Genomic DNA, 15710 nt, shown 5'->3' with positions numbered 1-15710 from the left:
TAAACTTGCATTGAAAGATATGTTTAATAATGTAAATAAATATTAAGCTTTTTTGTAAATTTTGATACCCTTTAGATCATAATTGCTCTTTATTTCATAAATTAGTTTCATATTTTTAATTGTATAATTTCTGCATGCCATTTTACCAGATTTAAATTGATGATCTATAATTCGTAATCGCCGAAATCCCGAGTCCAGATTATGGACTGTAGTGTATATCTTTACAAATATCTATTTTTATAAAAGAATTTTGTAGCATTTTTTATTATAGATTTACTATATAATTCTGTAGAAACGAAAAAATTGCTTTCATGTGCATTTTTGATGTCTTGATTCTGATTTTTTATATTGTAAATAAAAAACATTAGGTTTTGGAAAAATGCTCTAAGAAATTTCAAAACATCCGAATCCTGGTAATTAAACTTGGATTAAATCCAGTATTGTTCTGTTATCTGAACCAGATTCGGAAATGTGTGAATGTATGTGCCATGTATAATGTTTAATTTCTACAAATAATATAGTACTCAAATGCATAAACATGAAAGTGTCGGGGACGGTTACTCGAGTTTTGTAGGATTTCTCTACAGTAATTGATTTTTACTCCAAATTGAATTGACTAAAATGCTTCATAAGAATAAGTTCTTTGAGTATCAGCATTGGTTCATAATTCCTACTATTCACGGAAATATTTGGCCTGGCTAGAATTGCCGGTTTGGCTTTAACTTATAACTCGGGTAAAGACGAAACACTTTCGTAATTACGTATTTTTATCAATTATTGTTCATTGAACGGGAGTTGGTTTGTTCCCCTTGAAAAGTCAACTAATTTGCGATCAATGACAATGATTACATGTTCCAATTTTTCCTTTTACAATTGAAATATTATTCTTCGTGATGATTTAACTCCAGTCCCCGTTAAAACATTATTAACATTTTGCTTTCAAATTACTTCAAAACATCTTTCAAAATATAACTTACCAGTATGGATGCACACTTTTAAAATAATTCTACTTTAATTAAACTTAGGAGATAATATAATCAATTAATCAATACTGTTTAGGAAATAAATTATTATTAACTAACTTTGCAGCAATTGCGCAAGTAATAACTTGTATTCGCACTAAATGGATTTAAGATCATACAACATTATATATATGTACCCACTTTATATATATATATATACACACATACATTTGTGCTTACATGAATGAGTTTGCATACATGAACCCATCCATCCATTCATACACATATTTCTAAATCTGGTCCTGATAACAGAACAGTATCTTAAATCCTAACAAACTGGCTACATGGAAATTTTCATGTTTTTCTCATGTATGACTTCGATACCATTTAGTTTTTATGAAGAGTCTTCCATGTTCTACGCATGTCTTTTTAGGCAGATAATCTTGTGTGCTTTGTCATAATCTAGGTAATTATTGCATTTTATTTTTCGCACATGTATGGAACATTATTTTATTGCTGAAATCAGTGCAGTTTTACATCTTATGTCTTGATACATTTATGGAAATTCACATATTGACCCTGTCGAAAAAAATTCTTTCAAAGCAAACTTTATTTGTGTTTAATTTGTGCGTAGCACATGGTGTTGCTCATTAATGATGCTGGAATTATTGAAGAATTTGACCCCAGCTTGAGTATTTAAAAGTTCGGTATTAAGCGTCTCTCTCACTTTGTTTCAGTTATGTAAAAGTTTCTTTTTAGTCAGATGTGCTATTAGCATTTTGTGTAAAATCTGTAAGATAGCAAGCATATGCAATTTGCACTTTAGTACCTTTTAATATGTATGATTGGCTACTTGTCTGGTCTTACCGTCATTTGGTTCTACTGTATGAATTCCGCATGTAAACATTTTTTGATTTTAGTTTTAATTTGCCAAATTATGTATTCATTTCATTGTATTAAACAAAAATAATGAATTTTCTTTATTTCAGTGACTACCTATTTAAATTATTACTTATTGGAGACTCTGGTGTAGGAAAGTCCTGTTTACTATTAAGATTTGCTGTAAGTATACATTATTTATTAGCATCAAAAGGATGTTTATCATAATTTTTACCTAGAGCTAACTTTCATTTACTTCTAGAGAATTATAAGATTAATCACCTTTGTAAAACTCTTGGAATTTTGAATGTCAGTTTGCTAATGCAGTAGAATTACCATTTGAATTTCGGAAATTTTGAGTTTTTTATATTCCATGAAAGATGTATTAGATCAGTGCTGTCAAGGTCCCAAAGCAATTTTATGTGGCCCACAAATAGTTTAATTATGTATTTGTTGCAGATGAGCTTAAAATTTTAAAAATATAAAGGTATACGCTAAGCTTATGTTAACTGCTATTGTGGGAAAATAGATATAATGAATAGGTTGGGTTTTTGTCCCTGTAATGCCTGCTTATTAGGCCACATGATTAGAGTAATATAAGAAAATTTCTCACTCTTGTTCTAATCTCTATTGATCGTAAGTCTGTAAACATTATCAGCATATCAAAAGAACACACACAAATCATGAAATAAGGATTATATGATACAAAAAAAACTTTAATTTTTCACAAAATTGTTCTGTAATTTTTGGCTCTATTCTTCTCCCCATTTATGCAGTGATTTGTTTTTGCTTTAAAAAAATTCTTGGGAGAATTACATAAATCTGAAAATTTTCCAAAAAAAGTTCTACATTCCCACAGATATTTTAAGTGAATATTTATTGCAAAATGACAGATAATTTATGGCAGTTTCTTCAGTTGCTGCCAAGTTCCACAAATGAACATTTTAAAATTTGAGGTAAAAATAAAGATTTATCCATAAAAACTGTTGGAAATTGGAATACAGTCAAAAGTCGTTAATCCGGACTCGTCGGGACTTCGGCGATTCCGGATTATAGATCATCAGTTTAAATCTCGTAAGATGGCATGCAGAAATTCTAAAATTAAAAATATGAAACCGTAATTTATGAAATAAAGAACAATTATGATCTAAAGGGTATCAAAATTTGCAAAAAGAAAAAGCTTAATATTTATTTGTTTACTTTATTAAACATTTCTTTCAATGTAAGTTGTTTAAGTTTTGCTTCGTTTCATGTGATAATACTTTCTCTTTAATTCTATTAAACAGACATAATTTCTTGTTCAGTTACAAAGTTCCGCTGTTCAAGTCCTATAATTGCTGTGTCAAGAACACCGACTAATTTGTCAATCGAAATTTTTTCGTTTTCACTAACCTCTGTCACTTTCTTCGCTATCGGAAGCGAATTATAATGACGAGGAACTTGTTTTAAATCATATCAAAGACAGAGCACATGGAGATGAAATACTAATTTGGTAAGGAATTATAAGCCAAATAAAATAAAAACAGATGTTTTTATTTTATTAAGAAGCCCTGAAGATAAGGATCGTTCCTCCCGCGGAGCAGCGTGAAATTGATAAACAGATTTCGGGTTTCAAAACATACTTTCGCTTTAGATCCTTTACATATTAACAAATATATATCGGAAATTCTATTTGATATAATCGAAAGTTTAAGCTTACTTTTATAAAATTGCTCTTATAGTCTGCAAAAAATAATAAGCCGGATCCAATTCGAAAATTAAGGAACAACGCAATCATCAACATTAACTGAAATAGGTAATTAGATAATTTTAGCTTATACGTCCATTATACATAAACGCGCACGCGAAAACGTATTCTGCACTTGCGCAGACTCATATGCGCAGTCGTAAAAGGTCTTACGCGCACGCGTAAACGCCTATGCGCATGTGTCAATGCGGCGCATGCGCAGAAAGTTTTTAGTTTTGAGGTCCGTATTATAGATCATTCCGAATTATGGGTGTCCGAATTAACGACTTTTGACTGTATAACAAAAAGCATGTGTACGAAAATGGCAATGTTGCTTGATTGAAAGATCGCTGTGAGTATACTTGCCTGAAGAATGTTGTTACTTTTCTTCTTATGAAGACCATATTCAGAAATGTATGGAGGTGTGTGTTCATGTATGTATGTATGTGTATACATACATGCATACCTACATAGATTTTTGAATTCGGTCCAAATAATGGAATAATGCACAATGTTTATACGCATGGTGGTTGTAAATTTGGCACCTCTTAAAGTTAATGGCATTAATTTTCTGTTTAAGATCTAAAATATACAGTAATATTTACTGACCATGATATGGAAGATATTTTTGTGCTGTTAAGTATGTAACTTTGGTTCATCTCGGAAGTATCATGACACAACTGTAGAAATAGGTTCTCCGTTATGTGAGGAGCAAACAGTTAAAGGTTAAGATTTGTTTTTCTAAATAGTTTTGTATTTAAAATTTTGTGTACGAATTGATTTTTTATTGGTGTGTGTGTGTATATATATATATATATATATATATATATATAAACTTTTTTCTTTACCAGGATGATACTTATACAGAAAGTTATATCAGCACAATTGGTGTGGATTTCGTAAGTGCTATTTTAGCTTTTTGTCTCTTTTGAATGTTCTTGATTAAAACAAATCCATAAATTTAAAACTTTAGAATTTTATCATGTATAGCATGATTTTTATTGTGAAGAAATAATTCGTTGAACTTTTTATGTTAATTATTTCATAAATATATTCTATTTGTTTTTGCTTTATTTTATTTATTTTTTGTGAATTAGACAAAAGGAAATTAGAAACTCTTTAATTCATTATTTTGTTTAGTTTTTAAAGTCTGGTTGGTTTATAAATTTCATGAAAAGGAAAACTGGAGCGTTTTATTTTAAAATTAGTTTTAAGTATTTTTATCCTCTGATTATTCACCTGAAATTTTGAAATTTAAAGTGGAATTAAATTATTCTAAACTATAATTAAGATATAATTTTTAAAGAAAATTTCACAGTTTGTATATTATGAAGCTTTTTTAATATTTTTAACTTGAGAATCACTTGGTAAAAGTACATTTTAGGGTACCTCTTGGTGGCATATGGATACAAAGTTTGTGCAGTTCTTTGACTTATTATTTTGCCTTGCATAACGCCGATTTTTGCGGCAAAAATTGCTACGTAAAGCCAAAGAATTGCACAAACTCGTTATCCATGTACACGTCGACCTATTTTTCACTTTAAAAAAAAAATCAAAGAATTGCGCACTCCCTTCACTTTGTCCATGTACACATCAATATATTTTCACTTAAAAAGTCAAAGGAGCACCCAATTCTACAATACAGGCAAACAAAAAATACATAATCTCAATAAACTACATTTTAAATCAAACAATAAAATAACAAAAAAGGAAAAACATGTTGTACATTTAAGCACTACAAAAAGCAAATATCTACTTAGAAGTTCCTTCGACTTTAGTCTGTGTTGCTCAAAATTCCTTAACAGCATCCAAAAACTTCCTAAAATTATCTGAACTCAAATCCGTATATCGGCATCGCCACATCTGAACCTTTGTTCCTATAAATCCATCCATCTAAACGGTTTTTACTTTCGACTAGATGTATTTCCTTCTTAATACAGGACACTTATAATGGCTACTAAGTAAATCTTCATTTATACACCACTCAATTAATGCTCCTTTTCCCTTTCGTTTCAAATCTTACAGAAACTTCAAATTAATCTTACTACATTCAGCCATTCTACCATCTAAACAATAAAATGAACACATACCTCATAAGCGCTTATAAAACATACCATGATTCAAAATTTCCCAGAATCATGCATCCAATTACGTCACGGTAGGGTTTCCATAACATTCAACTACTCAGGCTACCATAAATGAAACAACTTGCCGATAAGTGAAACAACAACTTCCCCATAATACAAGGAGTACCTTAAACTCTACTCTAACCAATCACTTTTGTAATTGTATTGATAGTTATTTAGCAATTGTGATACTATTCCATTTCAAGGACCGTAAAAAAATTGCAGCGAAAATGTATGCGCAAAAGCGCCAAATCTAGCAAACGCGCCAAATCAGTCATGCACGCTGATTTCAGGTTGCGTAAGTTTATATAGTTCTATATTTCTTAAAGGATGCCATTGAAATACTAGTTTAAATTTTAAGGGGAGTTGGAACCCCAAAATCTTCAAAAAATTGTGATTTTGGATTTTTGCATTTTCAAATTCTCTACACTTTTATCTTTTTAAACATACCATTCTTTAATCTCTGTGAAAATTAGAACTGTAAAAAAATCTAGTTTTAATTTGTCATCTACTGCTTTGATCAATGAGGATTTTTACATAAAAACGTGTTTTTCTCCAAACGTGATTATTTGATACTCTATGTACCTTTTCTCAGGAACTACTGCTCACAGGTATCTAAACTTTTTATGGCTTATTTATTAGGTTCCCTAATATTTACTGAAATGAGCATTTTGTAATAAACTTAGAAAAAAAATTTTTTAAATTTTTTTGTGAGAAAAGTGCTAAATTTTACTATGCGTAACAAAATATCCTGTAATTTACTCTAAAATTCAAAATGTTTTAAAAGCTCATTTCAGTATAATCAGATAGGTATACTTTAATTACAGAAAAAATTTCAAGCTTGTATCTACAGCAGATTTTGAGAAAAGGTACATCAGAAATGGCCAATTTAACATTGTCGGTATAGGGGTTTCCGATACCCCTTAAATCCTTTTTTGGTTTTAAATTCTTTTTTGATATCCTATGGATTTAATAATTTGGGAATTGTCTATGACGAAAAGTGTGCAGTAGAATTTTGGGTAAAGTGCAGAATCACCCACTGCTTCACGCATTTTTAAGAATTTCACATACTTGATATCCATGTACACATCGACCCATTCTCACTTAAAAAAAAATCCCAAATTTGCACAAAGATGGCACTTCGCATACCCTTGACTTTATCTATGTACACATCGACCTATTTTCACTAAGAAAATTGACTAAAATCCAATTGTTTTTACCCTTGTAAAAAGCGGCAAACAAATAAGTGGGTGATTTTGCATTTTAAACCAACGAGATGAAATTATGCTTTAGCGATAACTCGGTAGCGAAAAAGCGATGCAGCCATCCATTCAGTTATGTTTAACAATTTTTATATAAATTATAATAATGATCTGAAATACTTTACTCTTCTGTTTCCATTCAGTCATATTTAGCCTTTTTTATATAAATTATAATAATATATTATATGAAATTAACTTTTCATCTAAATTAAAATATCAATCTTAAATATTTATCATTGTACTTCTTTTCTTGTGTTAGGGTTGCCATAATTATTTTTGGCAGCACTGGCATCAATAGTTTGGCGATTTTTTTTACGGCCCTCAAAATCGAATAGTACCAAAATTGTTTTCTTTATGCAGCATTTCATTGTGACTGAAAAGTGAAAAAAAATATAAAATTCAACAACACACAACTGTAATCAGTATTAATTGTTAATCTTGTAAAATTGTATACTATTTATTGTATTTCTCCTTTTTATTTAACATTTATAGTTGATTATGTGGAATAAAAAAATGAGGTCAGTAATACTGCATTATATCTGTTAAACAGATGACCTAATGTTGTCATTCTTTTATGTTTCACTGTGGGTTTTACATGGCAGTTTATGGACCTGATCTATACAGTGCTAATTAAAAAAATTTTTAGATAATAACTAGGTAGTCTTCTGTTTTTCAGGATTGGATTCGTAAATGTGTGTGTATTATATGTATATAGACATACATATATACATGTGCACTTGCATACAAATGCTTCTGGATCTACTCCCGATAACAGAAGAGTATCTTTTACCTTAATCGTATGTGGTCTTTTTTTTTTTTTTTTTCCTTGTATTTATTTTAAAGCTTTAATCTCCAGATGCTGCTCTCGGTTATTACACGTTGGATTTATTTCAGTGTGTTTATAGTTGCTATTGGAAAACAAAAGGCTGAATTAAATGTTCAAAATTTAGCCTTATTCTGGATAAATTTTTTTATACATTTCATTTTTTTTTTTTTGTTTGCAGAAAATCAGAACCATAGAGCTTGAAGGAAAAACAATTAAACTTCAGATAGTAAGTGCTTTCAGATTAATTGTAAACAATTTAAATGTACCATATGAGTTTATTTTAACTAAGAAAAATACTTTGGTTTCAGCAATTTTAAACATAAAATAGTGAATTTTTTCATTTAGAGTGTATTGAGAAAATTGTGCGTGTTTGTAAATTATGTAGAAATGGGCATTATAATTTTCATAATGGTACTTATAAAAATCAACTAAAATATATTTTCTAATATTTGTTTCCTTTTTTTAACTTGCAGTCTATAGCAATACAATAACTGGATAACATTTACATTGAGATGATTAGTAAAAAAGGGTGATCTGTTCTGAATGCAAGATTAAAGTAGAATTGCTTAAAAAATTTATGCACAATTAAATCTTTGTTATAAGGTGGGAACATATTTTAAATCATAAAACTGGCTTTAAAATAATATAATTCACAAATACATTAACAATGTAGTTAGTTTTTGCACTTTTAAACTATTAGGCTTTTCTGAAGTAAATTCTTTGGGGATTAACATATATGGTGTGTGATGAATTAATTTTCTTTAAGAAGTATAACATCAGCTTTTTTTGTTGTTGTTGTTGTTGTTTGACAATGTGAATGATCTAGTAAAAAAATTCTTAGTCTTTTATTATTGTATTTATTTCAACGTCATGAAAAGAAAAATGAACGATAATCATTTAAATTTGGGTAACACTTAAAGTGTTACAAGGTATGATTTAAAAAAGACTATTTTAAGATAAGAACTGTGAAATATTTTTATGTACTTAAGTTTTTAAGATTTCCAGCTATCTTTTATTTGTCTATGGGTATTTTTCTATACAGTTTTTCGATTATTGAAATGCTTATTTTAGTGTGATATAAATTTTAATCAAACTGTTTTACAGAAATGTGCATCCAAGAAAGTAATTATTTTTGAATCTTTATTTGATTTCTGAATCAATGTATTTCACTTCATTGTTAAGGAACTTTCTGTTAAATGCAGGAGAGAGCTTGCATTTGAAGAACAGTACGAGATTTTACATTGTCACAAAACAACTGTGGCAGACAAAATGCAAAAGCATTTATTGTCTTCTGTGGTATGAAGTATACCAACAGGCAATGATTTAGGGCATTTCTTGCCATCAAGAACTGAACGTCTTATTTCATAGAACACTTTAGTTTTCTTAAACAGTTTTGTCATATGATTGCCAACATGATTAAAAATGGGATGTTTTGGGATGCAAAATTATATGTGAATGCTTTTAAAACAGAGAAAATGACACTTATTTAACAGTAACATAAGTATTTGTGCAAAAAGCAGAACTTGGATAAAAACTTGGATCATTCGGATATAATTTTTGAAATACCTTGCATATAAGTTAGCATGGGTAAATACTGAAGTAACTAAAATAAGAAATCTGAAAGGTTTCAGATATTAAATTATGTTCAAAAGGCCATTTTATAAATATTTTGTGTGTTACCTTTATTTGTTAAATATCATGTTCTTTGCACTTAAACCATAAAATTCAGTTCAACAGCAATGTCACAACATAATTTTAAAATGAGCATATACGTAGAATTTCCGATACACAGGTCCACGCGCTAGAGTTAAAAAGTTCCTTTTTTTTTTTTCCCCCACCATAGAGCGTTGCCATGGCTTGCTTTTAAATCTTTGACTTTGTTAATCAAAAATTCATAATTTTTACAAAATTTGAAATCTATAATAAAACAAATTTCAAATTTGGGCTTTCAGATGCCCATATTCGCAGTAGGATTACGTCATTCAAAATCGGATGGCTCTAGGTACCGCTGTTTTATCACAATGCGAGAAACGCATACATTTTTGTAGGTTCTTCATTATTTAATTTCTTGAAATATAATGCAGGGTGACAGTATTTGGTGGTGGCAATTTGAAAAGTGATAAGTCAAAAGTCTTTAATCCGGATGCCCATAATCCCAAATGATCTATAATCTTGACCTCAAAGCTACAAACTTTCTGCACATGCATTTAATGTATAACGGACAATTTAAGCTAAGCTAAAATTATCTAATTGTCTGTTTCAGTTAATGTTGCAGATTGCGTTGTTCCTTAATCTTCGAATTGGATCCGTCTTATTTTTTGCACTGTTAGAGCAATTTTATAAAAGTAAGCTTGAACTTTCGATTATGTCAAAAAGAATTTCCGATTCTGGAGCTGCCAAAGGATCTACAAAGCGAAGGCATGTTTCGATGTCCATCAAACAAAAAGTGGAATTGCTGCAAAAAATGGATAAAGCATATCCTTTTTCTCTAACCATTCCGAAATCTGTTTATCAATTTCACGCAGCTCTGGGGGGGGGAACGTCACAGCGCACAATGAAGTGGAGGTTGATCTGTCAGCACTATCCTTATCTTCAGGGCAGATTGTTTTTATTTATTCGGCTTATAATTCCTTACTAAATGTAGTATTTCTTCTCGATGTACTCAGTCTTTGTTATGATTTAAATCAAATTCCTCGTCATTATAAATATCACGAATATACATCAAATAGTTTTCTGGTTGCAATTTTCTAATTTCGACTATGCGTAATGTATGCTTTATGCATGTGCGCGTTGAAATATTTAATAAAGTAAACAAATAAATATTAAGCTCTTTTTTTTTGTAAATTTTGATACCCTTTAGATCATGATTGCTCTTTATTTCATAAATTAGGATTTCATGTTTTTAATTTTATAATTTCTGCATGCCGTCTTACCAGATTTAAATTGATGATCGATAATCCGGAATCGCCGAAGTCCCGATGAGTCCGGATTAAAGACTTTTGACTGTGCAGCCTTTTAAAGTTTTCAACACAAAATCACAAAACTAAAACAATAGTCCTTCAGGGACAAAGCCCTTTTGGACTAAAGAATTGGAAAAATCGAATTCATTAAGTCAGTTAACTCGCATGTATTTAGTTATTAAGCCTGCCTCATAGTTCGTTTGACAAAGAGGGAAACAATACTTAAAGGAAATGGAATTATGAAATAATAAATCTAAAAATTTTTAAAACTTAATCATATGTAAATTATGTAACAAAATGAGAATTTTCATCATACCAAATACTGTTCTTCTGATCCACTGCAGGATTGTGACTCTTATTTTGATAATTTATTCTTTAATGCCAGAATTTGGTTTAAGCATCAAGAAGCTTTTTTTTTAATGGAGTGCTAGCAATAAGTGGCAAAACTGCTGAATACTAGTAGACTGCTGTGGGGAAACTGGGTTTGGATCTTGACAAAAGGATTGATCACGTTCTTAATGGTCTTTAACCTGTAATATAAATATGGGCTAGTTTTCTTTCTGAAATGTTCCATGAAGATATTCCTTCATTTAGGCAGGTTCTCATGTTCTTTTCCATAATCTAAATAGTTCAATCCTTGAGCAGGATGCAGTTCTTGTTATTTTGTTTAGAGAAATTCTGTTGAGAGAATAAAATAATGCTAGTGATGTGTTCCAGTGGAATCAAATATGCTTGATTGAAAACCAGTAATGTGTAAGTTTTGACGTGGAATTGAAGCAGCATATTTTCTGTTAGTGTTTATTTTCTGTTATGACAAAGGATATGATTGTAAACTTCATATTTTTAAACCATTTGTGTCAATTTCTTTGGAGCTTTGATGCTTTGTGTCTTAATTGGATAAATTAAGTAGTCAGTTAAGAATGTTGACCTAAAATGCATTAATGAAAGGATGCTTCCGTATTTATATAGAAATGAATGTGTGAAAATGTTCTATCTTTACTTTGGTGTTTCCTACTGCTTCCAATTTGAATTTGAGGTGTTTTGATACATATTCTAATTTTTTGTTTTTACAGACTAAAAGAATGGGACAGTTTTACTCATTTTCAAGGGTTGTGTTTCTCTGGGATTAATAATTTAATTTGTTATGAAAAATGTCACGATTATTTCTATAATATGTAATTTAATAAATTACTAGGCTGTTCGGTTGTGGTTTATGAATTTAAGTAAAAATGTTCAGAAATATTTAAAATTGAACCTGCTCTTAGTATTTTATGTTTATTAACTAGATATTCGAAAAGAAAATGGCTCTAAATTTCTATTTTTAACCAAGATTTCACATAACAAATAAAACATTTTGTGTGTCAGAAAATTAAATGAGTAAACAGGAGGTATCAGCTTCTGATGGATTAAAGTACAGGAATGGATAAATGCTGGCCCGCAGGTTGAATATAGTCCTTTTGAATGTTTAATCTGCCCTTTTATGAAGTCTTGTGTGATGACATTTTCTCTTTCCTATCCAATTTTATACACAAGGTGCTGAAGTAATGCAAGTGTGCACCTGTTTACAGCATATATCTGCCTAAACATGTATAACTAAACTAACAAATAACCTAAGCTGAAAACTTGATGTAGAAAGTATCTGTATCTGCCAAAGAATGTAGTTCTATCATTTCTAGAAGCTTTTAATTGATAAGTAAAACAATTAAAATGAACAGTGTTGAGATAGCAAGGATTAGGGAAAGAGCATTTCATCCTTAAATTTTTATTTACAAATAAGAGTATGCATGTCAATTGTTTGATGACAGTAGAAATGGATCTCGTATTTAGCAAAATTGCAAATTGTCAGCAACCCAACCATAGTCTCTTTTCCTATTAGAGAAGCAGTGAAATAGAAGAAAAATAATTATTCCTGACCTAAAGAATGGAAAGCAGTTGTCATGGTCGATCTGTTTAGCTAAAGCTTCATTGTCCGATTGATGGGGGGGAGAGAATTTACTAATTAAGCTCGCCAGATTCAACGAACAACTGCCAAATGCGCATATGTACATTGAAGAAATTAGATATTGACAAGTGGCTGTTGCATATGGATAACTTTTAAAACAGGAGGGAAAACTGATTGTGTCATCACTTTAGGTACTGTGTGTAAGTAGGTTACTGGGGATTGTGATAAGTGCAGTAATTTCAAGTTACATAGGCCCATCATGATCCCATGTCCACTGTCTTGGGCTCATTTAAAGTAAGAAATATGAAATTTAATGTCCACTCTTGGGCTCATTTAAAGTAAGAAATATGAAATTTAGTGCATAAAATTTGAAACTAAGTTTTAAAGTTTATACTGAGAATGTGTTTCCCTTTTGTCATCTTGCCTGGGCAAATGATAGAAGCATTGTAAAAGGTTATCGCAGCTACAATTATAAATGACCTTGGTTAAAAGTATGTTTGCCCCTGTGTAAAAAAGCTAGATTATTAATCCTTATTCATTTGCCTAGTTTAATAGACTACTTTTCAGTATTTATTCAAGTTGTAGGGGATTAAAATTTTGTGTGAAGATAAATTTCATGCATTTGTTAAATTTCCTGTGTAGCATATAAATTGTAATTTTTTGTTAGAAGCTGAAAAGAACTATAAAATCAGTAATTTATTTTGTCTCTTATTTAAATTTTAGTGTAGTAGGTTATGATTGTGTAGTGGTTTTATGATATAAATCTAATAAACTAATATTTTTAGTGGGATACAGCTGGTCAAGAAAGGTTTAGAACTATAACTTCTAGCTATTATAGAGGAGCTCATGGCATTATTGTTGTCTATGATGTGACTGATCAGGTATATTTTGAAATGTTATTTTCAGTGTTCCTTTGTTTAATTACCTTTTTAAACTTTTGCCGATCTCTGTATATTTTATTCAACTGTACTTTTCTTTGTCATGTTTATAAAATATTGTTTTTAATTCTTAGCATCTGAAATGAACTGATTTAAAACATCATAGTTTGTGATGTGTTTAATAGGACATGCCAGCTATTTTTTAAGTACTTATTTTAGTAATTAATAATTAGAGAATCTTTGCTTTATATCTTTTGAAAGGGCAAAGTTTATTAGAACTTTGGAAACAGTGAATTAATGTTTTTGTAATTTTGTGGTGTGATGAAGTAAAAGCAATAATAGCAAATGTGAATTGTTTTAAGCAAATCAGATATGGTATTACTACAGAGAAAAGCAGTAAATGTGATAAGCATTAAACTTGAAAATATAACAATTAGTGTTAACATTCCTGTGAAATAATATTAACATTAATAAACAACATCTATTAAAATTGAAATCATTTTGTGTAAAAAAAAAATTGTTATAGAGGGCAGATCTTTTTTAAAAAATCTTTCGTTTAGAATGATCTTTTGCTCTTCATCTACAGAAATGCTAATTTCATCATTATGTACTTTTATCAATTTTTTAAGGTTGGCATTGGGAAGACTTTGTAACTTGTAATAATGTTTCAGTATCGTGCACATTTATATTATCCAATCGTTTCATTACCTAACTTGATAGTTTTGTCATCATCAACAAAATGGAGTCTCTTATGTCAACATTCTTGCTTAGCTTCAGCCATAAATTCTTCTGTACTTCTTTCAAACATTTGTAGATCAATCCATTCTAAGAAAGACTGATGATGTAATTTTTCCAGAAATCCCTAATGCATTATCTTCTCCATCAATTTTATCTGTCACTTGTTAAAATGTCAATCACAGATAAGCTTTAAAATTTGATTATAGTTTCATCCATTAGTTTTTAACAAAGTTGTGTTAACTTTGTTGGAGTGCATGCTGTTGAATTGGACAAATGTGTTGGATGGCTTGAAGCATTATCGTTCAAAAGTAAAGCATTTGGTTGTAGTTTTTTACTGGTTTCACAGATGGGCAAGATGTTTAGAAAACCAATTTTTGAAAAATGTACAGTGAATTATTATTTATTATTTTTAAATGTACAGTTTTTATTGGACTCCCAAATTATTGGCAAAAATGATTTGAAATGTGCTTTAATGTTGTGTGATTTTGAAATGGTAAGCAAGCAGAGGTTTTAATTAAGTCTCCATTTTCTTTACTACCCAGTAGAAGTGTTAAATGGTTTTTTGCAGCTTTAAATCCTAAACTAATAAACTAACCCAGCAGTATTGATACACCATGAGATTTCAGGAAATTGTGATACTCTCACGTATTAAAACAGCGTTAAGATGGTCTTGCTGTACAAAAAAGTATATACACATTTATATATTACCCAAAAGTTCATGGCCAGCATGCAGATGAGATTAAATATTCAATATGATTATTAAAAAAATATGTGTATATGCATACACAGTGGTCATAAAAAAAACTGATATATGAACCCATAGTGAACTTTCCATTCAACTAATGTAAATGAAATTTCAGATACTGTAGCGTTAAAGTGTGCACTTGATATTGTAATGATTTTAAAGTGTGCACTTGATATTGTAATGATTTAAAACAATAAAACTCTGAAAGTTGACGGGGATTCAAAATTTATGGATGGCGGTATTCGTTTTTTTCCCTGCTCAAATTGATCGTGAATTGAAAAACCATAAGTGGCATTGGAATGATACAGATGTGACAAAAATTGCTGCCATAAAACATCATTTGAAAAGAAGAGCTTTGTAAAAAAAACCAGTGGCAACACAGAAGAGGGGGGAGGGAAAACTTTTATTGAAATTACAAGTTTTCAATGTGCCCACCTTTGCAGACAGTGTTTTGTATTTGAGAGATTATTGACAACAGTGATGAACATAACATTACAGGAAAGAATTGCTATAACTTCACATTTTATGTCATATTTCAGTTCGGACAAATCTTGCTGTTTTGATGTGTACACTTTGGATTTCAGTTAACCCTTTAAGCGTCAAGGCCGTATATATACGGTTTAGAATATTTGTGATATCGGTAAAAACGTATACCTATGTGTATAT

The 15710-nt window shown here is 30.0% G+C and overlaps 1 protein-coding gene across 1 annotated transcript in view; it reads left to right on the top strand.

Annotated features, from left to right (window-relative positions):
* The window catches only part of Rab1 (RAS oncogene family member Rab1), a 32246-nt gene that overhangs the window by 7728 nt on the left and 8808 nt on the right, over window positions 1-15710 (top strand). The window contains exons 2-5 of the mRNA XM_035369050.2: window positions 1952-2024; window positions 4419-4466; window positions 7960-8007; window positions 13469-13564. Coding sequence (XP_035224941.1) covers window positions 1952-2024; window positions 4419-4466; window positions 7960-8007; window positions 13469-13564 — 265 coding nt within the window. The remainder of the gene's footprint in view (window positions 1-1951; window positions 2025-4418; window positions 4467-7959; window positions 8008-13468; window positions 13565-15710) is intronic.

This window comes from Stegodyphus dumicola, chromosome 4, assembly GCF_044657685.1.
Source record: "Stegodyphus dumicola isolate Sdum_Otavi_A_Nest chromosome 4, ASM4465768v1".
Classification (NCBI taxonomy): Eukaryota; Metazoa; Arthropoda; class Arachnida; order Araneae; family Eresidae; genus Stegodyphus; species Stegodyphus dumicola.
This window is presented reverse-complemented; position numbering and strand designations above follow the sequence as displayed.